This window comes from Macaca fascicularis, chromosome 19 (assembly GCF_037993035.2).
Source record: "Macaca fascicularis isolate 582-1 chromosome 19, T2T-MFA8v1.1".
NCBI lineage: Eukaryota > Metazoa > Chordata > Mammalia > Primates > Cercopithecidae > Macaca > Macaca fascicularis.
Window position 1 is genome coordinate 4,236,002 of NC_088393.1, and position 26,234 is coordinate 4,262,235.

Here is a 26,234-nt window from a genome sequence, read left to right on the forward strand (position 1 = left end):
GTGGTGGCTGATCTACCCCGAGGAGGATGGAGGGCTGGCCTCTCTCTGGCCTCGGATTTGCTAGACTTGAACAAGTTCCTCGCCTCTTGGCTCTGGGATTCCTGGAGTCTGAGCAGCAGCAGCTCTCACCCCCGCACTGAGGCTCAGTGTTCAGGTCCTGCCTGGTTTTTGGTGTGCCAAGGGGTGCAGGCTACTGTCTGGGCGCTGCTGCCTGTGAAGCAGATGTTTCCAGCTGTCCTCCCCGGCCACGACTGAAGTCCTCTGTGGCTGCACGCACCACCTCTGCACGGCCTGGACGTAGCACTGCGCTTCCGACGGAGACCCCCCCCACGAGCCCCTGCCCCAGAGTGGGGTTTTCATGGCACAGTACTGCCTTTGAAAGTGGCCTCTGCTCCGCGGTTTCCTTTCTGTAAGTGCTGGAGGATCTGTGTAGATCCCCCTTCATCTGCGAATCGGTCCTGGGGCGCCCACACCCACTGGGGCTCAGGATCTGCGTAGATTCCCTGTTCATATGTGAGTCAGTTCCGGGGTCCCACACCCACCGCTCTCCTGGGGCTCAGGTCTCTATAGCCCCTCTGTCTCCAGGCTCGGGAAATTGTCCCCCAGAGGCTGTCTTCACTGGGGACAGATGCTTAGGCCTCTCCTCGTCCTGGAATGGCCAGTGCTGGCCCAGGAGTGGTCGGGTGTGGTGGGGACACGTGGGCCTTTGGGGCTGCGGGAGGCGGCTGTGCCCTGTGGAGAACCAGTGGGGAATGTGGGTTGGGAGAGGCCAGTCTGGGTGAGGGAGAAGGGGGTGGGGAGGAGGCTGGTGACGTGATCTGGCGCCGGTGGGGGCGTGGGGGCAGGCTGGAAGGAGGGAGAGCTGCTGGCCACTGCTCTGTAGCCGCGTGGACCACCCCGTGCGTTGGGCTGAGCCACGTAGAGAGCCCTGAGCTTTCTGTGTGGCCGTGGGCATTGCTGCTCTGCACTCTGCCTTCCTGTCCTCATCTGCACAGGCGGCGGGCGCTGGCACCCCGTCCATGAGGCCTTGCAGAGGGGACATGAGATAAGCCATGAAAACCCACTAACACAGGGCTGTGGGCTGCACGCTCCTGTCCCTCAGAGCCTGACTGGCCCCATGTGGCCGAGCCAGGGACCCCATGTGTCCCGTGACTGCAGGCCCAGGCAACGCTGCCTGCGGGCTCTTGCAGAAGAAACAGCCCTGCGGTTGATCCTATCTCCAGCCCCAGGCCGGGAGCTCGTCAGAGGCCTCCTGGGGCTGTGGAGGTGGCAATCAGGCCGACCACCTCAGTATCTCAGGACAGAGTGGTGCTCAGGATGACAGGAGCAGCACCAAACCCGCATGGATCTGTCCCTACCTAGTGACGCAAGCTAGTGCCTGCCTCCGGTGTCTGTTTCCTAAAAAAGCAGGTGTCGCCTCGGCCCTCCTGGTCTCTGTGAGTCGGCCTCCTCCAGGGCCCTCCCAGGTCTTTTGTGTCTGGTGTCTCTAAAAGGGTGCAGCGTCCCCAGGGCGTGTCCACGCTGTGGCCTGGGTCAGAGCCTTGCTCCTTTCATGGCTGGGTTGTGTTCCGGCATGTGGAGGGCCGCGCTGGTTCGTCCCTCACTTGTTGATGCGTATGTAGGATTTTGCTGTATTTTGGCTGTTACGAATTGTGCGTCTGTGAGCATTTGTGTACCAGTTCCTGTGCCTTCCCCGTTCTCCTGGGTATGTATCCAGGAAGTGCTGGGTCCCATGGTAACTGTGGGTTTCTCTTCCTTAGACACAACTTTATTATCATTTAACGTCAGTAGCAGAATGGGACACAGCTTTCATCACTGACAGAGTCTCTGTGTTTAATGGTTGAGGAACTTACCTGCCAAAGAAGTCACTAGGGACTGGGGAGAGGGATGGGGAGTGAGTGTTCCACGGGGAAAGAGTTTCAGTTTAGGAAGATGAGAAAGTTCTAGGGATGACGGTGGTGGTGGCTGCACAACCACGGGAATGTGATTAATGCCACTGAACTGTCCTTTTTTTGTTTTTTTTTGTTTTTGTTTTTGTTTTTTTGAGATGCAAGCCTGCTCTGTCACCCAGGCAGGAGTGCAGTGGCACAGTCTCGGCTCACTGCAAGCTCCTCCTCCCGGGTTCAAGCGATCCTCCTGCCTCAGCCTCCCGAGTAGCTGGGATTAAAGGCATGCGCCATCATACCCGGCTAATTTTTGTATTTTTAGTAGAGACGGGGTTTCACAACGTTGGCCAGGCTGGTCTCAAATTCCTGACCTCGTGATCCACTCGCCTCGGCCTCCCGAACTGTTGGGATTACAGACGTGAGCCGCCGCGCCCGGCCGGAACTGCACACTTAAACGTGGTCAAGATGGTAAACTTTCGGTAAATTTTTTCACTTTTCTTTTTTTTTTTTTTTTTTTTTTTTTTGAGACAGAGTCTTGCTCTGTCACCCAGGCTGGAGTGCAGTGGCATGATCATAGCTTACTGCAGTCTGAAATTCCCAGCCTCAGGCGATCCTCCAGCCTCAGCCTCCCAAGTAGCTGGGACCACAGGTGCGTACCACCACACTTGAGCCCAGGAGGTGGAGGCTGCAGTGATCCGTGATTGTGCCCCCTGGGCAACAGATGGAGACCCTGTCTATAAAAAGAACCACTGTATTTACAGACCAGCAGCCTGCACGTGGCCTCGGGCTGTGGTTTGCTGGCCCTGGTGGAAAGAGCGTTGTTTCTAGGCTACCTTCTATCGCCACTGCCTACACGGACCTTCACTTTGTTCTTGTGCAAACCCCCTTCCTGCCTCGGGCTGTGCATCTCTCTCTGAAACGTTCTTTGCTGGTCTCCTCACTGCCACTTTTCTTCACGCCTCAACATAAACGCCGCCCTCTTAGAGGGGCCTTCCTGGTTTGGCTGAGCCTGGTCCCTTGTGGGCTCTGCGTGGGCCCCTGGATGTTACCTTGGTTGTAGGTGAATGCGGATGTGGCTTGTCCACAGGAGGCTGATGTCCCCGGAGCCGTGGCCTGGTCTACCTGGGCCTGGACCCACATGGCTGACTCGGGGTCTGTGCATGGCCAGCTCTTGCACACTGCCTTAGAGCTGGTGTGGTTTGTCAAACCCCCTTGCACACGTACACGCACGTGGGTCCCCGTGGCGCCTCGAGACATGGAGGCTGCCCACGCTCAGGGAAGAGTCCTTGCCGGGACCTCCAGGATTCTTCCGAGCCCCCGCCTCCCTACCGGGGCCTCCAGGATTCTTCCGAGCCCCCGCCTCCCTACCGGGGCCTCCAGGGCAGAAAGCCCCTTTCCCGGGCAGGAGGACAGGGTGTGGGATGTACTGGCTGGGAGGGTCTCTCAGCAGCAACTGAGACCAGGGTTAGGGGAGCCTCACCCAGAATGAGGCTGGGGCTGGCAGGAGGTCCCCACAGAGGAGGCAGGAGGAGCCCACAGTCACTCTGGCTCCCAGGGCCTGGAGGTGCAGGTGAGCCCGTGGTCCCCGGGCGACTGGCCCTGCCCCACTGACTTCTGCCCTTCCCTCCACAGGCTAACCTTGCCGCAGGCCGAGCCCTGCCTCGCCATGGACCAGGACTATGAGCGGCGCCTGCTCCGCCAGATCGTCATCCAGAATGAGAACACGATGCCACGCGTGAGTGCCCCTTCCCCGCCCACCACTGTGGCTCCCCCTCCCCCAGCTGCCTCTGCCCTGGCCAGCAGCCTCGGGCGCTCCCGCTGTTGCTAGAGCCCCACGAACCATTCAGGTCCCAGTCCCTCAGGTCACACGGGGCCTCCGCCTCCTGGGCTGTCGGGGTTGCTGCCACCCCCAGGGCCGTAGTCAGAGCCCAGCGGGGCTTAGATGGACGAGGAGGCTAAAGGCCCGGAGTAGTGGAGCTGGGGTGGCCTGCAGAGCCTTTGGGGACACCTGTTCCTGTCTCCTAGCCCCAGGTGCATCTGGAACCCTGTGGGATTTGGGGGACCTGGCTTTGTCCTTCCTTGTGCTCCATCCCTCCTCCCCAGCCCAGCTATGTTTGTCTTGCCCTGCGCTCCGGGCACTCCACTGGCCACACAGGGTCTCAGGGCTGGCACTCAGGGCTGGCGCCTGCTGTATGACAGCCACATCCCTCATCTGCCTCCCCACACGACTCTTGCCGGGGGCTGAGGGGCCAGATTGCCGTTGCCGTCTATACAACACGAAGCCTGGGTCAGAATAGCACGAGGCTTAGCCTGGACGGCCACCAGCCCCTCCCCGTGACAGACGCCTGAGCCATCATTCTCAAAGACTAAGTTGCCGTCGTCCCGAGTCCCTCCCCCATGGGCTGCTGACCTGCACAGATGGGTCTGAGGGGCATGGGCCTCTGGGGAGGGGCTGCCCTGTTGCGGCTCCCTCAGCACCGGCACCCTCTGTGCCCAGGCATTGGGTGGGCCTGGGGCAGGCTCACCTTCAAGGCTTAGTTCAGCTTCAGACCCCAAAGCCTGGGTCCCAGGACCTGCGGGAGCCCACCACAGCCGCCTTCGCCCCGTGCAGCGTGGTCCCCGCAGGGCAGAGTCAGGGAGGCGGATCCGGGATCCTGCGTGGTGTGGCAGGGTCCCCGTTGGTGAAGGGACAGGGCCACTGCAGAAAAAAAGTGGCACAGAATTAGAGGGGTCTTTGCAACCTCAGGGATTTCAGAGAGAGAGGCACGAATACACGGGTATCTGTGTGCACAGACAGGGTCTGAATACACGGGTATCTGTGTGCACAGACAGGGTCTGGGCACCACAGCGCCGAGCAGCCCTAGTGCTGGCCCTTGACCTCCAGAGCGTTCTCGGGGCTGCCCGGAGCACAGCGGGAGCCTGAGCGCCCTGTGTGCCTGCAGGCCCAGCAGTGCATGGGAGGGTGGGGCTCAGTGCGAGGACCCAGCACCCTCCACCCAGTGCACTTCAAGTTTCACGGATGCAGCCAGGCCAGGGTGTGAATGGGAGATGGGTGAGGAGCGGGCATTTGCAGTGTGGGAGAGCTCCCCACACACCCGGCCCGCCCTGCAGTCACCCAGCACAGCCTGGACTTTATGACACAGAACCACCTTCCGACCCAGACGGAGTACCAGGCTGTGGAGAGACAGCCCTGGAACCCTTCAAAGTGTCAGGGCCATGACAGCATCACAGGCTGGGGGCAGGGAGATGTGACAACAGACGGAACTTTATCCTACATAAGCCTGTGTTTCCTGGGGCTCCACCAGAGAGGCCGCAGACGGGGCCTACACAGCACTCGCAGAACCTCTCCCAGTCCTGCGGAGCGGGAGTCGGGGGTCATGGTGTGGGCAGGGCCACATTTCCTCTCAAGGCTCCAGGGGAGGACCTTTCCCACCTCTCCCAGCTTCTGGGGGCTCCTGCTATCCGTGGCTGTGCCACATCGCTCTGGCCCCTGCGTCCGACCTGGAACCGTCTCCCTGTGTCTTTGTGTCCGTGTTTCCTTCTTTCTCTGAGGACGCTTGTCCTCAAATCAGGCCCATCCTAATGGCTTTCTCTTGGGTGTAATCACCTCTGCAAGAAAGTCGTGTCCACACAGAGTCCCATTCCCAGGTAGCAGGGCTCAGGATTTCACACTGTCCTCTTTGGGACACTGGTCAGCTCATAACAGACTCCTCACAGAAAAAGGATGTCGCGGGGACAGTCAGATGGGGTTAGAGGGTTAGACGGGTGTTGTGGATGGCACGGGGACAGTCAGATGGGGTTAGAGGGTTAGACGGGTGTTGTGGATGGCACGGGGACAGTCAGATGGGGTTAGAGGGTTAGACGGGTGTTGTGGATGGCACGGGGGCAGTCAGATGGGGTTGGAGGGTTAGACGGGTGTTGTGGGTGATGGCACGGGGACAGTCAGATGGGGTTGGAGGGTTAGACGGGTGTTGTGGGTGATGGCACGGGGACAGTCAGATGGGGTTAGAGGTTTAGACGGGTGTCGTGGATGGCACGGGGACAGTCAGATGGGGTTAGAGGGTTAGACGGGTGTTGTGGGTGATGGCACGGGGACAGTCAGATGGGGTTGAAGGGTTAGACGGGTGTTGTGGGTGATGGCACGGGGACAGTCAGATGGGGTTGGAGGGTTAGATGGGTGTTGTGGGTGGCGCAGGGACAGTCAGATGGGGTTGGAGGGTTAGACGGGTGTTGTGGGTGATGGCACGGGGACAGTCAGATGGGGTTGGAGGGTTAGATGGGTGTTGTGTGGCACAGGGACACTCAGATGTGGTTGGAGGGTTAGACGGGTATTGTGTGTGGCACGGGGACAGTCAGATGGGGTTGGAGGGTTGGGTGTTGGGGTGATGGCACGGGGACAGTCAGATGGGGTTGAAGGGTTAGACGGGTGTTGTGGGTGATGGCACGGGGACAGATGGGGTTGGAGGGTTAGACGGGTGTTGTGGGTGATGGCACGGGGACAGTCAGATGGGGTTGAAGGGTTAGACCGGTGTTGTGGGTGATGGCACGGGGACAGTCAGATGGGGTTGGAGGGTTAGATGGGTGTTGTGTGTGGCGCGGGGACAGTCAGATGGGGTTGGAGGGTTAGACGGGTGTTGTGGGTGATGGCACGGGGACAGTCAGATGGGGTTGGAGGGTTAGACGGGTGTTGTGGGTGGCGCGGGGACAGTCAGATGGGGTTGGAGGGTTAGACGGGTGTTGTGGGTGGCGCGGGGACAGTCAGATGGGTTTGGAGGGTTAGACGGGTGTTGTGTGTGGCGCGGGGGCAGTCAGATGGGGTTGGAGGGTTAGACGGGTGTTGTGGGTGGCGCGGGGACAGTCCGATGGGGTTGGAGGGTTAGACGGGTGTTGTGTGTGGCGTGGGGGCAGTCAGATGGGGTTGGAGGGTTAGATGGGTGTTGTGTGGCACGGGGACACTCAGATGGGGTTGGAGGGTTAGACGGGTGTTGTGGGTGATGGCGCGGGGACAGTCAGATGGGGTTAGAGGTTTAGACGGGTGTCGTGGATGGCACGGGGACAGTCAGATGGGGTTAGAGGGTTAGACGGGTGTTGTGGGTGATGGCACGGGGACAGTCAGATGGGGTTGAAGGGTTAGACGGGTGTTGTGGGTGATGGCACGGGGACAGTCAGATGGGGTTGGAGGGTTAGATGGGTGTTGTGGGTGGCGCAGGGACAGTCAGATGGGGTTGGAGGGTTAGACGGGTGTTGTGGGTGATGGCACGGGGACAGTCAGATGGGGTTGGAGGGTTAGATGGGTGTTGTGTGGCACAGGGACACTCAGATGTGGTTGGAGGGTTAGACGGGTATTGTGTGTGGCACGGGGACAGTCAGATGGGGTTGGAGGGTTGGGTGTTGGGGTGATGGCACGGGGACAGTCAGATGGGGTTGAAGGGTTAGACGGGTGTTGTGGGTGATGGCACGGGGACAGATGGGGTTGAAGGGTTAGACGGGTGTTGTGGGTGATGGCACGGGGACAGTCAGATGGGGTTGGAGGGTTAGACGGGTGTTGTGGGTGATGGCGCGGGGACAGTCAGATGGGGTTGGAGGGTTAGACGGGTGTTGTGGGTGATGGCGCGGGGACAGTCAGATGGGGTTGGAGGGTTAGACGGGTGTTGTGGGTGATGGCGCGGGGACAGTCAGATGGGGTTGGAGGGTTAGACGGGTGTTGTGGGTGATGGCGCGGGGACAGTCAGATGGGGTTGGAGGGTTAGACGGGTGTTGTGGGTGGCAGGAAATGGGGATGAGGGGACCACACTCCCAGGTGGTTCTGGGCACAGCTGTTCTATGTCTTGTGCCGTCAAGAAACAGTGAATGCGTGACATCCGCGCAGCGCTGGGAGGGCAGTCGGGGTCTTGTGCTCCCTGGCTCTGTCCCCTCTGCCATGGCCCCCATTCCTGCCATTCCATCCTGTCTCATGGCCCTGCCCTCTCCACCCTCCTGCCTGGCAGCGTTGGGAGGCCGAGCCTGCCCGTGGGCCTGGCACCTCCTGGAGGCTTCTGGCACATACATCCCTGACCAAGAGTGACTGTGTGCCTCCACTTGGGTTTGCAAGATCAAAGCCCTCTTTGCTCAGTGGCAGGGGCTCTCAGTGCTGAGAACAGGCCCTCCGCTGATGCCCTTCAGGTCACGGAGATGCGGCGGACCCTGACGCCTGCCAGCTCCCCCGTGTCCTCGCCCAGCAAGCACGGAGACCGCTTCATCCCCTCTAGAGCCGGAGCGAACTGGAGCGTGAACTTCCACAGGATCAACGTGAGGGGCTGGCCGGGCAGGAGATGGGACCCCCCGGGAGGCCCAGGGCCCCTCCTAGCCTCCTTGCTCTAGAGCCAGGAACAAGCAGGCACCTCAACCCCTCCCTCTCTGCCCTCCTCCCTGCAGGAGAATGAGAAGTCTCCCAGTCAGAACCGGAAAGCCAAGGACGCCACCTCAGACAACGGCAAAGGTTAGGGTCCCAGCCCATCCGCCCTGCAGGCCCCCACCCTGCCCTGCCCTGCCCCACCTCACCGCACTGTGCTTGGTGCCCGCAGATGGCCTGGCCTACTCCGCCCTGCTCAAGAATGAGCTGCTGGGTGCTGGCATCGAGAAGGTGCAGGACCCGCAGACCGAGGATCGCAGGCTACAGCCCTCCACACCTGAGAAGAAGGGTCTGTTCACGGTGAGCCTGTGGCACCCCCCCAGGAACTGGTTCCCAGTGACAGCTTCCCCAGCCCCCACCTCCCGGGCACCAGCTCTGCCTCCCCGAGCCTGTTTCTTGGGCCCGGCCACGGCCCAGCTTCCCACCCTCCCACCCTGACCCTGCTCCTGCTCCTTAGCCAGGCCAAGGGCCCTGGTCCTCTGGGATCTGAGGCTGGAGACCCAGCAGGTGAGCTGGGAAGTGGGGGTGCAGGAGGAATCCAGGCTCAGCCTCTTGGGCTTTTTCTCCCCACACCAATGCTACCTGGGGTCCCGAATACCCAAGACGGTGGGGTCTTGCCCGCAGGAGGCAGCACTGGGTACTCCCACAGGGCTGCACTCTGTCCACATGATCTGGGAGCCCAAAGGCAGAATCACACAGAGCCTGGCTTGGTTCCCTGAGAGAGGGCGGAAGGGGTGGGGGTCCACAGTCCCTGCCGGGAAGGCGTCTTCCTGTTCACAGCTGCTCTGCACAGGGTCTTAGCGCCTGCCTTAGGGCTACGAGCTGTACCAGGAGTGTGGGCTGCTGGGGTCCAGCTCTGAGGGTCCTACGGCCTGGGCGTCTGCTCAGCTGGCGTGTCCCCCACTCTGCAGTATTCCCTCAGCACCAAGCGCTCCAGCCCCGATGATGGCAATGACGTGTCTCCCTACTCCTTGTCTCCCGTCAGCAACAAGAGGTGGGTGTCCCTGTGGGTCCTGGTGGGCGAGGCTGAAGGGGGCTTCCCAGGGCATAGTGGCCTGGAGCTGTGATGTGTCCTCCCCCAGAGTCCTTAGAGTGGAGGGGGCCCAGCCCCCCATGAGGCCATGGTCAGTAATAGAAGTGTACACCAGGCCTAGAGTGGCCCAGAGACCCCCTCACCGAGGGCACACCATGGCCTGGCAGTGTTGGCCTCAGACAGGGGGCAGTGTAGTCAGGAAGGGCTGCCTGGAGGAGGTGTGGGCAGCAGAGCCAGCACAGCTGTGGAAGGGAGCCCAGAGCAGCCAGACACCTGAGGGTAAAGGGCTGTGGGGCCGTGCCCAGGTTAGGATCACGTGGTGGTGGTGGTGATCGGAGGGGCCGGACTGGGCTCCTGGGACTGGCGGGGGAGGAGGTACTTCCCATGCGTTTGCAAGAAGTTACCCAAGTGCAGTGGCTGACGCACGCCACGCGGACGTCTCTGCAGCCAGAAGCTGCTCCGGTCCCCACGGAAACCCACCCGCAAGATCTCCAAGATCCCCTTCAAGGTGCTGGATGCGCCCGAGCTGCAGGACGACTTCTACCTCAATCTGGTGGACTGGTCGTCCCTCAATGTGCTCAGCGTGGGGCTGGGCACCTGCGTGTACCTGTGGAGCGCCTGCACCAGCCAGGTGGGTGCTGCGTGGGGTGTGCCTGTGCACGAGGGCCTCCCCAGCTCCCAGCAGACCTCAGTGTACCCACCGGGATCTGGGGAGCATCAGTACGAGCCAGGCGCCTGCCATGGCCCTCCTAGCCAGGGCCTCCCAGCCCCCCAGGCCCCCCAGCCATGGCCCTCCCCGCCAGCAGTGGCATCTACAGCAGCATGGGGTGCCCACTGGAACCACAGTCTCTGTTCAGCTCCATAGAGAAGAGACAGGTGTCCCAGCCTGGCTGAGCCCAGGGGCCACCATAACCACCGAGTAGTCACTGTCCTGGAGTGGCCTCTGGACGCACGGGGCCTGCTGGTCCCTGCAGGAAGCCTGGGTTGCTGGTGCAGGGCAGCAGCAGATACTGCTGGGGTGGGGGTTTCAGGGATAACACCATGCGAGTAGTCTCGGGAGAGCGAGGGTTGGCGCTTCCTCCCATCATCCGCTCGTCCCATGCAGGCCTGTGTCCCCTGCGTCTGTGTCTTTTGTCCACATCCCGCTTGAGCCTGCCAGGTCCCAGCAGTGACCAACCCAGAGACCCCACGGGCCTGAAGTGATGAGAGAGTGAATGAGTGGACAGGAGAGTGGATGGGAGAGTGGGTGGGTGAGTGGGTGGGAGAGTGGATGAGAGAGTGGATGAGAGAGTGGACAGGTGAGTGGACAGGTGAGTGAGTGGGAGAGTGGACGGGTGAGTGGACGGGAGAGTGGGAGAGTGGACGGGTGAGTGAGTTGGGAGAATGGACGGGTGAGTGGACGGGAGAGTGGGTGGGAGAGTGGATGGGAGAGTGGATGAGAGAGTGGACGGGTGAGTGGACGGGTGAGTGGACGGGAGAGTGAGTGGGAGAGTGGATGAGAGAGTGGACGGGTGAACAGACGGGTGAGTGGATGGGAGAGTAGACGGGAGAGTGGACGGGAGAGTGGATGGGAGTAGTTGAGGGAGTGGATGGGTGAGTGGATGAGAGTGGACGGGAGAGTGGATGAGAGTGGGTGGGTGAGACAGTGGAGGGGTGAATGTACACATGGATAGACTGGGGCTTCGAGACCAGCGGCAAAGCTCACACTGACCTCTGCCTCCAGGTGACGCGGCTCTGTGACCTCTCGGTGGAAGGGGACTCAGTGACCTCCGTGGGCTGGTCTGAGCGGGTGAGTGCAGAGGGCTTGGCCCCCACCTGGGAGATCTGATGGGGCCCTTGACCATGTTGGGGGCCTTGAAGACCCACAGGGGCTAGTGCGTGGCCTGAGGTCGCCTGTGTCCAAGCATAGGTCTGTGTCCCCCACTGTCCCCGGCCTTGGTGTGGTCCTGGTGGAGGGAGTAACAGGGATGAGCAGGCACCCATCAGGCCCCCAGAAAGGATGGCAGGACCCGTGGGGAAGCAATACCCCGGTTCCTTCCGTGGGACCTGCCCACCCAGGACTCGCTCCCCTGGAGCTCCAGTTTCCACTCAGGGTGGAGTGGGCTTTAGTTCCATTTTAGACTACGATGAGAACATCCCGGCAGCAGCTTTGAAGCATGTCACGGGGAGGGCCTGTGCCCCCTGCCCAGAGCTGCCCAGGGCTGCCTCTAGTGCTCGTAGCCCCTCGCTGTGTCCAGCGTGTACACTCACCCTCCCTCCATCCACATAGATTTTCATGCGCCTCAGTCAGTTGCAACAGCCACACGTGTTGCCCAGCTCCTGGGCATGTGTGGAACCTGGAGCTCGGTGTCTGCAGTTTCTCCTTCCCTCTGTGTGACATGTCCCTGTGGGAAGGTCCACGTATCCTGAGTCTCGGCTGGACTCTGACAAACCCAGGCGTCGCATGCGTGGGGCGTGCCCGCCACCCCAGAATGTGCTGAGGGGATTTAAGCTGCTTCTAAAGAGACATGCATTCAAGAGTCTTTAGGGAGACCATCCCAGAGCCCCGGTGAGGAGAGAGCCTGGCGTGACCAAGTCCAAGCCGGGCACAGTCCCCGGGCCAGACCTGACGCTGGTGCTCTGCCCGTGCCTTCGCTCCTAGGGGAACCTGGTGGCGGTGGGCACACACAAGGGCTTTGTGCAAATCTGGGACGCGGCCGCAGGGAAGAAGCTGTCCATGTTGGAGGGCCACACGGCACGCGTCGGTGAGGTGCCCGGGTCCCATGGCTGGTGAGCTCCCCGAGTCCCCAGCTCCCCGAGGCCAGGAGAGGCTCACCCCTACTTCCGCCTGGCCTCCAGGGGCGCTGGCCTGGAATGCTGAGCAGCTGTCGTCCGGGAGCCGCGACCGCATGATCCTGCAGAGGGACATCCGCACCCCACCCCTGCAGTCAGAGCGGCGGCTGCAGGGCCACCGGCAGGAGGTGTGCGGGCTCAAGTGGTCCACAGACCACCAGCTCCTCGCCTCAGGGGGCAACGACAACAAGGTACCCCTGCCCCGAGCCTGGACTTCCCCTTCCCCAGGAGCCGCACCCCTCACGCTGGCAGGAATGGTGAAGCCTGGGCTGGGGGTGGGCGTGGGACCCACTCCACAGCCATCAGCAGGGCCCTGGGCTTGTCCTTCCTGCTTAGCCAGTCCTGCCCTGTGGCACAGGGTGACGAGCGTGTGCCCCCAGGGGTCCTTGAGGGAGCAGCAGGAGGGGTGTGGGGTGGGGTGCCAGGGCAGGTTATCACCCCTGTGAGGACCGGCCTATGGGACCACAGGGCTGGGACAGCCCGGGCCTCACAGCCCCTGTCCCCCAGCTGCTGGTCTGGAATCACTCGAGCCTGAGCCCCGTGCAGCAGTACACGGAGCACCTGGCGGCCGTGAAGGCCATCGCCTGGTCCCCGCATCAGCACGGGCTGCTGGCCTCGGGGGGCGGCACAGCCGACCGCTGCATCCGCTTCTGGAACACGCTGACGGGACAGCCGCTGCAGTGTATCGACACGGGCTCCCAAGTGTGCAATCTGGCCTGGTCCAAGCACGCCAACGAGCTGGTGAGCACGGGTGACCCGGCCTCCCACCAGGCCTCAGGATGTGTGTCCTGCTGGCCCCTTGCCTGCCGTCTGAGAGCGGCCTGTGGGGAGATGGGTCAGAGGCGCTGAAGGGAGATGGAGGAGGGAGGCTGGGCAGGGAGGCAGGGAGTTGTCGGGGGTGGAGGGGGAAGGCAAGGCCCCTGGGCCCCATCAGGGCCTCACCTGGGGCAAGACTTGGAGCCTCTGGGCCCTCGTCGCAGCCACACCTGGCGGCTCTGTGAGGAGCGGGGAGCTCCCACAGCTGCTTCTGCTGAGAGGGGAGGCCCAGGACCAAGTGGGCTCTGCGGAGCACCCTGGCCTGCTTCAGCCACTCCGGGCATGCGTCACCAGGAGAGTGTCAGGGATGACTTGCAGGCAGGGCAGAGGGGCTGTGGGCCTGTGTGGGTCCTTGTTGGGCTCCAGCCTTTGGCGGTGGGTGGAGGGGTACACCTGTGGCCTTCACACCTCCCAGACAGACTCAGGAGGCAGAGCCACATCCCCGTATCCCCTGCTCCTCCCGGGCTGGCTGGCGGCTCCGAGCTCTCTAACGGGCTCGGGCGGGTACATAGGAGGCAGCAGGCATAGCGCCCGGCCTCGTTCCCCCCACCGACCGCGGCGCCCCCTCCACCCTCCAGGTGAGCACGCACGGCTACTCACAGAACCAGATCCTTGTCTGGAAGTACCCCTCCCTGACCCAGGTGGCCAAGCTGACCGGGCACTCCTACCGCGTGCTATACCTGGTGAGTGCACGCCAGGCACTTCAAGGTGCCCTGGGATTCTGGACAAACTGCCGTGGCTGCCCCAGAGCACCTGTCCTGTGTTCTTAGGGAGGGTGGTGTGCAGATGTAAAACCCCGTGGGACCCAGCACCGGGGCTGGCTGTCGGGGCATCTGGTGCTGGTTGTATTGCCAGTGTTGGAATGGGCTTTACCGAACTCCCCAGCCCTGCAGGTGTGGGCCCTGTCCTCCTGGAGGACCTCAGCCTCTTCATTTGTTTATTTTCCCCAAAAAGAGGGGTGAAGAGGAAGGCCAAAATTACCTCACACCTGACCACTCAGATGACCCCGTGGCCGTCCTCGCAGTAACTGTGTGCACGTCGCTGGAAGGGGGCCAGGAGGCGTCCTTGACCCTACGTGCCCTCACTGGCCAAGGTTTTATTTCTTCCCTGAAAAACATGTTTTGTGCTTTCATCCACGCATCTGACAGTCCCTCATCTACTCAGAGTGGACGGCCCCACCTTGCAAAGGGGTGTCCTTTGTGTTTTTGCAAAAATGCTCCAACCTTGGCCAGGTGCGATGGCTCACGCCTATAATCCCTCCACTTCAGGAAGCCAGGGTGGGAGGATCGCTTGAGCCCAGGAGTTCAAGACCAGCCTGGGCAACGTAGCAAGACCCCGTCTCTACAAAACCTTTTTTTAAGTGAGCCAGGTGTGGTGGTGTGCACCTGTAGTCCCAGCTACTCAGGAGGCTGAGATGGGAGGATCACCGAGCCCAGGAGATCAAGGCTGCAGTGAGCCAGGATCGCCCCACTGCACACTCCAGCATGGGTGACAGAGCCAGACCCTGTCTTAAAATTAAAAAAAAAACAAAAAGACTCCAACCTTGGTTTCTGCCTGTGGTGGCCTCGGCCTGCTCCTCCCTCCTGGTCCCAGAGTCTGGGCTCTGCCCATGCAACCTGGTTTGGGGGTCCCAGCCACCCCACACCTTGCTCCCCTTTCCTTCGGTCCCCCAGCACTGTCCTGAGGCACCTAGAGGCCCGGTGACATGGGGTGCTTCCCTCCCATCCACAGGCAATGTCCCCTGATGGGGAGGCCATCGTCACTGGTGCTGGAGACGAGACCCTGAGGTTCTGGAACGTCTTTAGCAAAACCCGTTCGACAAAGGTAAAGTGGGTCGGTATCAGCGCCACTCGCCCCCGCCCCAGCCTGTCCCAAGGTCGTCCCTATCCCCACTGTGTCCTCTGGCGTACCCTCCCCTGGGTTCCCCCACCTCCGAGCTTCCCTTACGTCAAATTCCGGGTCATGTGTCAGGGGCAGTGTGGCAGGCCGAGGCTGGACCGGCACCTCCCAGCCTCAGGACCAAGCCCCACAGCCTCAGGTTCCCTCCAGGCAGCTTCCTCCCTAGGGTTGCGGCTCAGCGCGTCTCCCACCCCCATGTGTCTGCAGGAGTCTGTGTCTGTGCTCAACCTCTTCACCAGGATCCGGTAAACCTACCGGGCAGGACCGCACCACGCCAGCCATCGTCGGAGGACCCCAGCTCCTCAGCTTGCATGGACCCTGCCTTCCCAGCGCTTGTCCCCTGAGGAAGGCGGCCGGGCGGGCGGGGAGCTGGGCCTGGAGGATCCTGGAGTCTCATTAAATGCCTGATTGTGAACCATGTCCACCAGTATCTGGGGTGGGCACGTGGTCGGGGACCCTCAGCATCAGGGGCTCTGTCTCCCTTCCTAAAGGGCAAGAACCACATTGGACGGTCCCGGCTCAGACCGTCTGTACTCAGAGCGATGGACGCCCCCTGGGACCCTCACTGCCTCCATCTGTTCATCACCTGCCCACCGGCGCCGCTGGCTCTTCCTGGAACTGCCCACGTCTGCACGGAACAGACCACCAGATACCAGGGCTGATGGGTGGGGGCCTCAGACCCCCGGTTGCCCGTTCACGGCTGCAGTCCCACTATGTCAAACCCAAGACCAGACCCAAGGCCAGACCAAGACGTGTAGGCCTGGGCAGATGGCTCAGGGCCACTGGCGGAACCGGCCTGTGGATCCAGGAGACAGTCCCCGCCTGGGCTTCACGGCGTCCTTGCAGCCACCTCTGCTGTCACCGCTTGAAGTAGCAGTCTCTCTGGAAGCATTTGTGTCACGGCCGTCACCTGGCAGGCAGTGGGCTTCAGATGGGCCTGTGCATCCTGGCTGAGCGTCACCCTCACACCGGAGGACGTCTGCTCTGGACTCGTCACCCCAGGAGAACTGAACACGGGCCTGCTCACTGCCCTGGCTGGAGAGGAGCACAACAGATGCCACGTCTTCGTGCATTCTTCAACACGTGCCCTCACCGGGCCAGCGTCCCCCTTCCCCGCGCAAGACTTGCGTCCCCCGTGCCTGCTGGGTGGCTGGGTCCTGTGGAGGCCAGCGGCGGTGTGGCCCCCGCTCCCAGGCTGCCCATGTCTTCGCCTGTCCTGTCCACCAGCGCCAGCAGCCGTGGGGAAGCCAAGGAGACCCAAGGGGTCCAGGAGGTGGGCGCCCTCCGTCCTTCCAGAAGCTTCCCGGGCTCCTCTGTTCCTCTGTCTCATGCTCCCAAGCCACACAGCAGGCGGGGAGGGAGGCAAGGCTGGGGAGTGGGGCCTGAGCTGAGCACTGCCTGCCCCCCCGCCCCTTCCCATTTCACTGGTGGAGACGTGGAGAGGGTGGGGCGGGCTGGAGTCCGAGGGTCCCACCCGCCACCCTGCTGTGCTTGGGAACCTCCACTCCCCACATCCCAATAGCCTGGTGTCCCCAGTGGGGTTGGTGTGCATGTGTACATATGTATTTGTGACTTTTCTTTGGATTTGTTTTGTGTTTTTGTTGAGCAGTCCTGGAAATGTTTGAGGCTAGACGGGGAGGGGCCGGGACCCACCCACTGCTCCTGGGAGACGGGGTCCTGGTTTTAAAGCCCCGTCGTTTCAAGTGGGTGGATCTTCCGCATTCGCTGGAGAGACTCTCCCCACCTCTGTCCAGCGGGTGTGGACTCCTCGCCGCCCGCCTGCGCGGGGGGAGCCGGTGCACGTGGCAATGTGGATTTTCCATGGTCAAGGTCTTACTGTTTCGGGGTTTTTAAATAGGAAAACCAACCCTGCCTTCGCCCATGCCCGCCCTGCCCACAGCAGCCCCTGCAGTGCCAAAGAGCCGCCTTGTCGCTGTGGGCCTCGGGGCGTGGCCGGCTCAGGGCACAGCCCACGGGGGCCTCCGAGGCTCCTCCTGGGACCGGAACCGCCGCAGGGCCGGAGGGAAGGGGTGAGATTTGTGTTGGGGCTGGTTCTGCCCATGCTGGGGGGCGGGGGACCTCCCAGGACAGATCAGCCTTCTTTCTCATGTAATGCAGTGACGCTGTCATTAAACGCGTGGATTCATGTGTGGCCGGGGCTGGCTGGCTCTAGGTCCCCGGCTCGGGTGGGGTCACACGGTCCTGCCCTTGAGTCCCCATCTGGCCCCGGAGCTGCAGAAGCAACTTCTGAGGGGCTTCCCAGCCCTGCATTTCACAGATGGGGAACTCAGCCCTCGAAGGCCGCAGAGACCCCTCCCGGGCCAGTCTGCCGGGTTGCTGGCCACAGTCTTGCGGGGCCAAGGACTGGACTCCAGGCGAGTCCCTGCGCTCCAGCCGGACGGCCCTGTTCCCGGGAGGAGGTGCTCGCCCGACCCCATCAGGGAGGGAGGGTGGGCGCTGCAGGGCTGAGCTCACCCCCAGGGCTGGCCAGATGGGACCAGGAGGGACAGAGCAAGTGGGGTGAAGGCCGTGGTGGGAGGGGCCCATGATGACGGGCCAGGGCTTGTGTAGAAATGGGGGCTTTGGTTCCCCACAGCCCAGGACAGCTGAGAAGGGGTGGAGGGGCCCCAGGGGAGCATCCATCAGGCCTTGCGGGACACGGGAGCCGCTCAGCAGCGCTGGGGCAGGTGCCTCTGCTGTCAACTCCACCCGACAGACCAAGGCCAGTGGGGCCATCACTTCCTGGGGCGACCCTGGCCATGGCTGGGAGATGCCCGGATGGAGCGGGAGGCTGACGAAGGGCCCTGCAGGGCAGTTTGTGACTTTTTTGTTGATCCTGGAACGTAGCTGGTGCAGTGAGAGGGAAAGAGAATTGAAAAGCTCAGGCTGCCGCAGGTTCTGCAATGAGAGGTGCAGGAGGCAGGAGCCTGGCCCAGGGGGTGCTGGTGCCTCCCCGGGGTCTGGGAGAACAGGAGGAATGGCTGGGAAGTGGTTGGGGGAGCCAGGAGGCCTGGGGGCCAGGGGCTGCAAGGGAGGCTGTGGGGGGTGCCTGGCAGCCAGGAGGCCCCAGGTGGTTTTGAGGCTCGCTCTTGTACGGTGCCTGAGAAGACGGTGAAGGAGCCAGGGCAGGTCCCGTCCTGGGCATTGGAGATGATGAAACTGAGCAGACCTGGCCCATGTGGAGCTGGCCTGGGGGGCACAGCCCAGAGACAGGAGCTTATGAGGAAGTGAGGCGGCGGCGTCAGAGGGTGCGGAAGGGGCCCTGGGAAAGGGCAGCCTTGGATCAGGGGCTCACCGCAAGCCTGGCATTTCAGCCAGGGCTAGAGGAGGCAGGGACACCTGGGTGAGAGGCAGAGGGCACAGCCATGCAAAGGCCCTGGGACAGCACGGCACCTGGCATGTGGGAGGAACAGAGTGAGGAGAGGAGGGCAGGGCCTTGTGGGCCTCAGGGAGGACTTTGGCACTTACCCCGAGGGAGTGGGGCCCCTGGGTGCCTGTCCAGATGGGAAAGGCAGGGTCGGCTCTGTGGGGACCCGACGCAGGGGCAGGGGAAGCCGAGACCAGGGTGTAAGCTCTGCCCCCACCCAAGCCAGATTCTACCCGAGGCCAGGCCCAGCCAGAGGAGGCAAGGCAGGAGGTTCCTGGATGTTTGTTGGGTTTTATGTTGTTTTTTTTTCTATTGTGGTAAAATACAAAATCTACCATCTTACAGTGAGGTGGCGTTCAGTACCTTCACCACGCCGTGCAGCCACCACCTCCGATTCCAGAACATTCTCATCACCCAGAAGGCAGTCCTGTCCCCGTTACATCACCTAATCACCCCCAGGTCCGCCTCCCCAGTTCCAGCACCCACGAACCCTCTCCCTGCCTCTCTGGATCAGCCTGTCCTGGACATTTCACAGAAGTGGGATCACAGCATGCCCTTCTGTGTCTGGCTCAGAGGAGCGTGACATCCTCAAGGTGCATCCACACTGTGGCCTGGGTCAGAGCTTCGCACCTCCTGGTGGCTGAATCTCATTCCAGCACATGGCTGGTCCCTCCCCTCACTGGGTGTTCGGTGTTCTCCGCCTCAGGTTGTCACAAATTGTGCTGCTGTGAGGCCCCGTGTGCGGGTCTCATCCTGGGTGTGTTTTACAAACGGACTGGGTGTGAGCGGGTGAGGAGAGGAGCTGGGGTGCCAGGTGCCTGCGCCCCTGACTGGGCACCGCCTCCTGCGATCGAAGGTGCAAGGGGGAGACAGAAGCCCCTCAAGGGGGTGTGGAGATGGAGAGGCCAGGCCCCAGGTGGGGCGTGCGTAGAGCTGGGGGCTCACAGCCACGGACCCCACCTGGCAGTGGCCCTGGCCCTGCCCACCCACACTGTGTCACCCCCCGTTGTTAAATACTCAGAACGACTCTCCAGCCCTCCCCTCGCTTGAGGCCACCTCACCCCGCCCGCTGCTGGGAGGAGGGAGCCGTCAGCGCTGTTGCCGGAACACTGGGTGGCCTTTATGCTGTCAACAGTGGCCTCGGAGGCCTTCCTGGCAGGAGCGCCAGGGACCCAGGCAGACATGCAAACCCTGAGGCGAGAGGCTGCCCGGCCCTATGTCCCCTCGGGGACCCTCGAGGCCAGCTTCCCAGCACCTCTCTACAGGTGAGCCCCTCCCTCCCTGGGTGTCAGGTTACATGGGGTTTGGTTTGGGGTCTTGCATGTGTCACTCATTATTCCTAAAAGGCTCACGTGTGTGAAGTCCCCTCCAGCTCTTCCTGTTCCCCTCCAGCCTGCGGCCGCTCACTGTGGGGGCCACAGACCTGGAGACAGGCCGAGAACAAATGTGTCTGTGGCCATTTCCAAGGGCTGCAAACGCACTGGGAGCTTCGGCCACAGAAATATCCACCCTCTGAAATCCAGGCGTGTGCGGGCCTGGGCCCTTCTGTGGCTGAGGGAGTCTGTCCCACGCCTCTCACAGCCCGTGGTGGCTCTGGGCAACCCCAGGCACTCCTTGGCCCCCAGTCTCTGCTTCTGTCTTCACCCGGCCTTCCTGTCTGCATCCAAGTTTCCTTCTCCTTATAAGGGCGTCAGGCACTGGATTCGGGGCCATCCTAACACGGGGTGACCTCATCTTAGCTGCATCTGCTAAAACCATTTCCAAACAAGGCCATGTCCGGAGGTTCTCAGCAGATGCAATTTTGGAGGTATGCAAGTCACCCCAATACAGTGTCTATTAGCAGTTGTTTAAACAATTATGGAATACTATGCAGCCATGAAAAAGAAGAGTGAAAGCCCTTTGCTCTATTTCCAAGGAAAGAAATTAAACCAAGATGGTGGCTGGGCATGGTGGCCCACTGTAATCCCAGCACTTTGGGAGGCTGAGACAGGAGGATCACTTGAGCCCAGGAGTTCAAGACCAGCCTGGGCAACATAGTGAGACCCAGTTTTTTGTTTGTTTGTTTGTTTTTCTGAGACAGAGTCTCACTCTGTTGCCCAGGCTAAGGTGAAGTGGCACAATCTTGGCTCACTGCAACCTCCGTCTCCGCAGTTCAAGGATTCTCCTGTCTCAAGCCTCCTGAGTAGCTGGGACTACAGGTGTGTGCCACCATGCCCAGCTCAGTTTTGTATTTTTTTTTTTGTACAGACTCTCGTTCTTGTTGCCAGGCTGGAGTCCAGTGGTGCACTCTTGGCTCACTGCAGCCTCTGACTCCCTGCTTCAAGCCTTTCTCCTGCCTCAGCCTCCCAAGTAGCTGGGATTATAGGCATATGCCACCATGCCTAGCGAATTTTTGTATTTTTAGTAAAGACGGGGTTTCACCATGTTGGCCAGGATGGTCTCGATCTTCTGACCTCATGATCTGCTCACCTTGGCCTCCCAAAGTGCTGGGATTACAGGCGTGAGTCACTGCACCCAGCTGTGAGACCCCCATCTCTATAAAAAAATTAAAAGATCAGCCAGGCTGCCGGGTGCAGTGAGTCACGCCTGTAATTCCAGTACTTTCGGAGGCCGAGGCAGGCGGATCACCTGAAGTCAGGAGTTCAAGACCAGCCTGACCAACATGGTGAAACCCCATCTCTACTAAAAATACAAAATTAGCTGGGCATGGTGGCTCATGCCAGTAATCCCAGCTACTCAGGGGGCTGAGGCAGGAGAATCGCGTGAACCTGGGTGGCAGAGGTTGCAGTGAGCCGAGATGGCGCCATTGCACTCCAGCCTGGACAACAAGAGCGAAACTCTGTCTCCAAAAAAAAAAAAAAAAAAAAAAAGGCTGGGTGCACTGGCTCACGGCTGTAATCCTTGCACTTTGGGAGGCCGAGGTTGGTGGATCACGACGTCAGGAGTTTAAGATCAGCCTGGCCAAGATGGGGAAACCCCGTCTCTACTAAAAATACAAAAAAAGTCTGGGTGTGGTGGCAGGTGCCTGCAATCCCAGCTACTCAGGAGGCCAAGGCAGGAGAATCACTCGAACCCAGGAGGCGGAGGTTGTAGTGAGCCAAGATCGCACCACTGCACTCCAGCCTGGGTGACAGGGAAAGATTCTGTCTGGAAAAAAAAAAAAACAAGCATGGTGGCACGTGCCTGTAATGCTAGCTACTTGGGAGGCTGAGGTGGGAGGATCGCTTGCGCCCAGGAGGTCAAGGCTGCAGTGAGCCGAAATCGTGCCACTGCACTCCAGCCTAGGCGACAGAGCAAGACTCTGTCAAAAAAAAAAAAAAAAAAAAAAAAAAGTGTGTCACTCGGTTGCCCAGGCTGGAGTGCAGTGGCATGATCTCGGCTCACTGCAACCTCTGCCTCCTGGGTTCAAGCGATTCTCCTGCCTCAGCCTTCCAAGTAGCTGGGATTACAGGCATGAGCCACCACGCCCGGCTAATTTTTGTATTTTTAGTAGAGACAGGGTTTCACCATGTTGGCCAGGCTGGTCTCAAACTCCTGACCTCGTGATCCACCTGCCTCGGCCTCCCACAGTGCTGGGATTATAGGCGTGAGCCACTGCGTCGGGTGCGAGACCCTATTTCTATTAAAAAAAAAAAAAAAATGGAGATGTGGTGGACAGGCTCCCGGAAGTGGGTAATAATGGAGGTGGGTGTACGTACCACCTGGTCCTGGAAGGAAACACCAGAAAGTAGTGAGTGAGCAGGTGGGTACGGGGCCGACAGCAGTGGTGAGGGGGCCCATTTCTCATCAAATGTTATTCTGTGCTGTTTTAATTACTTTTTGTCTGTCTGTTTTGAGATGGAGTCTCTCTCACCCAGGCTGGAGTGGCACAATCTCGGCTCACTGCAACCTCCGCCTCCCAGGTTCAAGAGATTCTCCTGCCTCAGCTTCCCGAGTAGCTGGGACCACAGGTGTCCATCACCACGCCCGGCTAATTTTTGTATTTTTAGTAGAGACGGGGTTTCACCATGTTGGCCAGGCTGGTCTTGAACTCCTGGGCTCATGTGATCCACCCGCTTCAGCCTCCCAAAGTGCTGGGATTACAGGCGTGAGCCACTGCGCCCCGCCAATTTTGTGCTGTTTTAATTGCGTTTTAAAAGCTACACGTGTTTTGCAATTCATTTCAAAAGGGCGAGGTTCCCCAGATCTTGAAATTGCCTTTCTAGTGGAAAAGCCGAGTCTACGTGGTGTCCTTCAAACAGGCTCCGTAACTGGCCAGGCTACTCCCATGTTCTGTGGGCACCTGGGAGTCTAGTCAGGATTTAAGCCGAGTTCCTGCCATGAGACCTGGAACCAGGCTTTCCGTGCAGGGCACAGGTGAGATTGTTTTGAGCCCTGCCAGGCTATCTTGGGGCCAACAACCTTGTTCTCTGGGGTTCCTTGGGACATATTCCCAAGAGCAAGGCCAAAGCATAAAACATCTTTGAGTCTTTTCTCCTTTTGTTTTTGAGACAGTCTCACTCTGTCGCCAGGCTGGAGTGCAGTGGCACGATCTCGGCTCACTGCAACCTCTACTTCCCAGATTCAAGTGATTCTCCTGCCTCAGCCTCCCAAGTAGCTGGGATTACAGGCACCCCCAACCACGCCTGGCTAATTTTCGTATTTTTAGTGGAGATGGGGTTTCACCATGCTGGCCAGGCTGGTCTTGAACTCTTGACCTCAAGTGATCCACCTGCCTCAGCCTCCCAAAGTGCTGGGTTTACAGGTGTGAGCCACACACCTGGCCTAGTGCGTCCCCCAGTCCTCCCTGGGCCATGGCTCAGTGCCAGCCCCAGACCACTTCTTCCTGGTGCACCTCTGGGCCGGGGGGGCTTCCCAAAGGAAGGGACTTGTAGGTCTTGCAGGCTGGACAAGGACTATAGGAACCCAGGAGTAGCCAGGGCCCTCGTCCTCTTCCCCTCCCTCTTCCCCAGGCAAGAAAAGCTCAGAACAGAAAGGTTTAGTGCTGACTTGGGTGCTTGGGGTGGGACGTGTGGGGAGAGGGGGAGTCAACCTCTCTCCTCTGCCATCCACTCCCTGGGGTGAGGGATCCAGGGCTGAAGGACAGACACCAAGTGGCGAGGGAGGAAGGCCCCACGCCGTGGGCCAGGCCTCTACATCCTCCACCCTGGCAGACATCGCAAAGGGGTCACAGCACTCGCTGTAGAGACGAGCTCAGTCTCTGCCCCCTGCCCACTCTCAGTGATGACTACCTGTCCCTGGAGGGTCCCCGCTGGCCACTGGCCATCAGGCAGGCCACACGCTGGAAGTACACACCCATGGGACGCGACGCAGCTGGCCAGCTGTGGTACACAGGCCTGACCAACTCGGACACCCGGGAAGCCTGGTACAACCTGCCGTTGGACCCGGCCAGCCCCTTCCGCGAGGCCTACAACCGCTGGCACGGCTGCTACCAACGCCGTGAGCACACCATGCCATCGGGTGAGTGCCTGCCCTCCCCGCCCTGGGCACCGGGCCTGCTGGAGGGGGACAGGAATGACCGCCAGCCCCCACCCCACCGCAGCCTACACCCAGCACCTTCGGGAGACCGCCTGGCACGACCCCATCATCCCTGCCCAGTACCAGGTCCCCAGCACCCGGTGGGGGAGCACGCTGTGGAAAGACAGGCCAATCCGGGGCAAGGAATATGGTGAGGCCAAGTGCGGGGCGGGTCCCCGGGAAGCCTGGGGGACGAGGCCACCTAGGCCAGGGTAAAACCGCCAGCGAGGTCTGGGAGCCCCTTGCTGGCCAATGGCGAGGAGGTGGGGGCACAGAGTGACCCGGGTACCATCTACAGTCATCAACAGGAACCGGTATGGGGTGGAGCCGCTATGGAGGGCATCAGACTACGTGCCCTCCCTGTCGGCACCCCAGCGCCCGCCTGGCACCACCCAGAACTACCGGGAGTGGGGTCTGGAGCCGTACTGCCCCTCCACCTGCCAGCGGCCCCTGCCTTCCTCCACGCCCATGCCCCGATAAACGCATGCCCCGACGCACCCACTGTCTTTCTGCACCCAGATGAGGGGGCACTAACCTCGTCCCGGGGACCAGAGGCTTGGGGCAGAGGCAGATGCTGGGCTCGCCGGCTGCCCACAACTAGGGCAGGGCTGTGATGCCCAGGCTACCCCTGCCCAGGGACCCCCAGGCAGACAGGAGCCAGGCCGCCGTTACCTCTTTATTCGCTGCCAGCAGAGTCCACCAAGCCTACTGGGCAGTCCTGCTGCCCACCACGGCGGCGTCCAGGCCCAGCCCACCACCCCATGACGGGGTCTCCTCTAGGTCCCAGCCGTCCTGAGGGGGCCCTGGCAGCATCTGGAGCCCCCCAGGCCAGAGGTGAGGGGTGAACTGGACCGAACTCAGGATGAGGGTTCCCCCAGATCCTTCTGGGATTCCTACTTCCTGCCGAGAGGGGCACCCCAAATCCTCCAGAGGGCTGGGCTGGAGTTGAGAATGGGCTACCCTCAAAGCCCAGGGGTCCCTGCAAGCCCCTGCATTCACAAGGCCCTGGCGGGCCTCCCTGCTGCCCTCACCCGACCCCATCCCCGGGAGTGGGGCGAGGATGGAGGGTGGGGGTCCAGAGGAGAGCTAGGGGCAGTGGGGGCTTCTCCTCGAGGCCCCGGGGGACATCCTCGCGGTTCCCTTGACAGGTGCAGGAGACCATCAGGAATCAGGGCCGGGTGTCAGGGTCCCCTGCAAGGGAGGGGTGGAAATGGCATTAGGGAGGGTGGGGTGCGGCCCACACCCACCCCCACCCCGGTGTGGTCAGTCTCTGGGGAGGGAGGGGTGCGCCGGGACTCACAGCGTCGCAGGCGGATGGGCCACAGCAGGAGGCTGCAGAGACACAGGGCAGCGGCCACACCCACGCCGCCCGTCACGGCCACCATCGCCCAGTGGTAGAAGCTCACGCAGGCCCTGCAGCAGAGCTCCGAGCTGTGGGAGGAGGTGGGGGCTAAGTAGGCACCGCGGGGACCCCCCCACCCCAGCTGAACCTGTTCTTCCCCTCCCACCCGAGGGCGGCTCCGTCCTGTCCAAGCCAGGAGCTGGGGTCCCTGCAACTCCCTCCCTCCTGTCCCACACCCAACAGTTTGGCCAGTCCTGTCGGCCCTGCCTCCAGCGTCCATCCCGAATCCACTACGTCTCCCTGTCCCTGTCTCCCCACGTCCAGCTCCAGCACAGCCCACCTGCACCCGCCCAGTCCCCTCCTCCCTGGTCCCAGGCTCCACCCTGTCCCCCACCAGCTGTCCTCCCGGCAGCGACCACCAGAGGGCGTCTTTGAGCGCCTGGGTCAGGGCCTGTCCCTCCTCTGCCCACAGATCTCCATGGCTCCCACTGTCCTCGGGGTCAAAGCCCAAGTCCTCCCCATGGCCCACCAGGCCCTGCACGACCTGCCCCATCCCCTCCTTGCCCTCCCCTCCTCCCTCTGCTCCAGCCACACGGGCCTCCTCCCTGTTCCTCCAACACGCCAGCTGTGGTCCTGCCCAGGGCTTTGGCCTGGAACGCTCTGACATCCTGCAGGTGTCAGGTCCATGTCACCTCCTCCAAGAAGCCCTCCCTGGCTTCCTGCCCTGGCTGGCCAGGCTTCTCTGAGCGTTCACCTTTACACACCACCCACACCCATCCCAACCACACATTCACCTCTGTGACTATTCACAGGGCTGGCTCTGCCCCAGGCCCAGACCAGCTTTGGTTTCCAGGCCCTGAGCCTCTACAGGCATGAATGCTGTGATGCCGTGGTCTAGAACCATCCGTGTCTGAACCCTGAGTTCTATGGGTCTGGTTTACACAAACTCGGGGCTCCCTTCCAGCTGGGTCCACCCCCGATAGATTTCTGTACAGTGTTTTCAGCACTGCACACACAGACCCAGCGTTTGTTGAATGAATAAATGAAGTGCTCAGTGGAAGAAATGAGAGGTCGCCCTGGTCTATGACTCTCATTGGGGCAGGTGTCTTTGGTCCACAGCTGGATGCCCAGACCCAGAACACTGCTGGGCA

General features: G+C 61.3%; 3 protein-coding genes and 1 non-coding gene across 16 annotated transcripts in view; 2 read left to right on the top strand and 2 right to left on the bottom strand.

Moving 5' to 3' along the window:
- Positions 1 to 16,441, top strand: part of FZR1 (fizzy and cell division cycle 20 related 1) — a 29,413-nt gene extending 12,972 nt beyond the window's left edge. For 2 of the 4 annotated variants that reach the window (XM_065534593.2, XM_005587507.5), the window contains 13 exons: positions 3,519 to 3,621; positions 8,049 to 8,174; positions 8,301 to 8,364; positions 8,450 to 8,577; positions 9,189 to 9,271; positions 9,758 to 9,941; positions 11,034 to 11,099; positions 11,952 to 12,054; positions 12,149 to 12,333; positions 12,650 to 12,883; positions 13,537 to 13,641; positions 14,690 to 14,791; positions 15,065 to 16,441. In XM_065534593.2, coding sequence (XP_065390665.1) covers positions 3,553 to 3,621; positions 8,049 to 8,174; positions 8,301 to 8,364; positions 8,450 to 8,577; positions 9,189 to 9,271; positions 9,758 to 9,941; positions 11,034 to 11,099; positions 11,952 to 12,054; positions 12,149 to 12,333; positions 12,650 to 12,883; positions 13,537 to 13,641; positions 14,690 to 14,791; positions 15,065 to 15,106 — 1,491 coding nt within the window. In that variant the 5' untranslated portion in view covers positions 3,519 to 3,552 and the 3' untranslated portion in view covers positions 15,107 to 16,441. The remainder of the gene's footprint in view (positions 1 to 3,518; positions 3,622 to 8,048; positions 8,175 to 8,300; positions 8,365 to 8,449; positions 8,578 to 9,188; positions 9,272 to 9,757; positions 9,942 to 11,033; positions 11,100 to 11,951; positions 12,055 to 12,148; positions 12,334 to 12,649; positions 12,884 to 13,536; positions 13,642 to 14,689; positions 14,792 to 15,064) is intronic. The other 2 variants (XM_074025329.1, XM_005587506.5) reach the window with 1 other exon arrangement.
- Positions 1,753 to 1,821, bottom strand: LOC123570425 (small nucleolar RNA SNORD38). The gene has a single exon (XR_006694604.1). It is a non-coding gene; the product is annotated as a small nucleolar RNA SNORD38 (small nucleolar RNA).
- Positions 16,442 to 17,642: 1,201 nt separating the features above from the next.
- On the top strand, positions 17,643 to 26,147 carry TEKTIP1 (tektin bundle interacting protein 1). Of its 4 annotated transcripts, none has more exons than XM_045379397.3 (4): positions 17,643 to 19,489; positions 23,446 to 23,684; positions 23,767 to 23,892; positions 24,040 to 26,147. In XM_045379397.3, the coding sequence occupies exons 1-4, from the start codon at positions 19,347 to 19,349 to the stop codon at positions 24,219 to 24,221; spliced, it is 690 nt and encodes a 229-aa protein (XP_045235332.1). In that variant the 5' UTR covers positions 17,643 to 19,346; the 3' UTR covers positions 24,222 to 26,147. The 4 variants fall into 4 exon arrangements, with proteins under 4 accessions (XP_045235332.1, XP_073881438.1, XP_065390666.2 ...); XM_074025338.1 differs by lacking the exon at positions 17,643 to 19,489 and adding an exon at positions 22,430 to 22,580; XM_074025337.1 differs by having other exon boundaries at positions 19,355 to 19,489; positions 23,446 to 23,892.
- The window catches only part of MFSD12 (major facilitator superfamily domain containing 12), a 31,209-nt gene continuing 29,379 nt past the window's right edge, over positions 24,405 to 26,234 (bottom strand). For all 7 annotated transcript variants that reach the window (XR_012428247.1, XR_012428246.1, XM_065534591.1 and 4 more), the window contains 2 exons: positions 25,042 to 25,172; positions 24,405 to 24,932 (listed from right to left, as the gene is read on the bottom strand). Coding sequence is in view for 5 of the 7 variants with exons in the window: in XM_065534591.1 (XP_065390663.1) it covers positions 24,910 to 24,932; positions 25,042 to 25,172 (154 nt within the window). In the remaining 2 variants the exon portion in view is untranslated. The remainder of the gene's footprint in view (positions 24,933 to 25,041; positions 25,173 to 26,234) is intronic.

Coding starts and splice junctions, on each gene's coding strand:
- TEKTIP1 (XM_074025337.1), top strand. CDS start 19,407: ATGCAAACCCTGAGGCGAGAGGCTGCCCGGCCCTATGTCCCCTCGGGG. Junction 19,490..23,445: donor TTCCCAGCACCTCTCTACAG/GTGAGCCCCTCC, acceptor GCCCACTCTCAG/TGATGACTACCTGTCCCTGG. Junction 23,893..24,039: donor AATCCGGGGCAAGGAATATG/GTGAGGCCAAGT, acceptor TACCATCTACAG/TCATCAACAGGAACCGGTAT.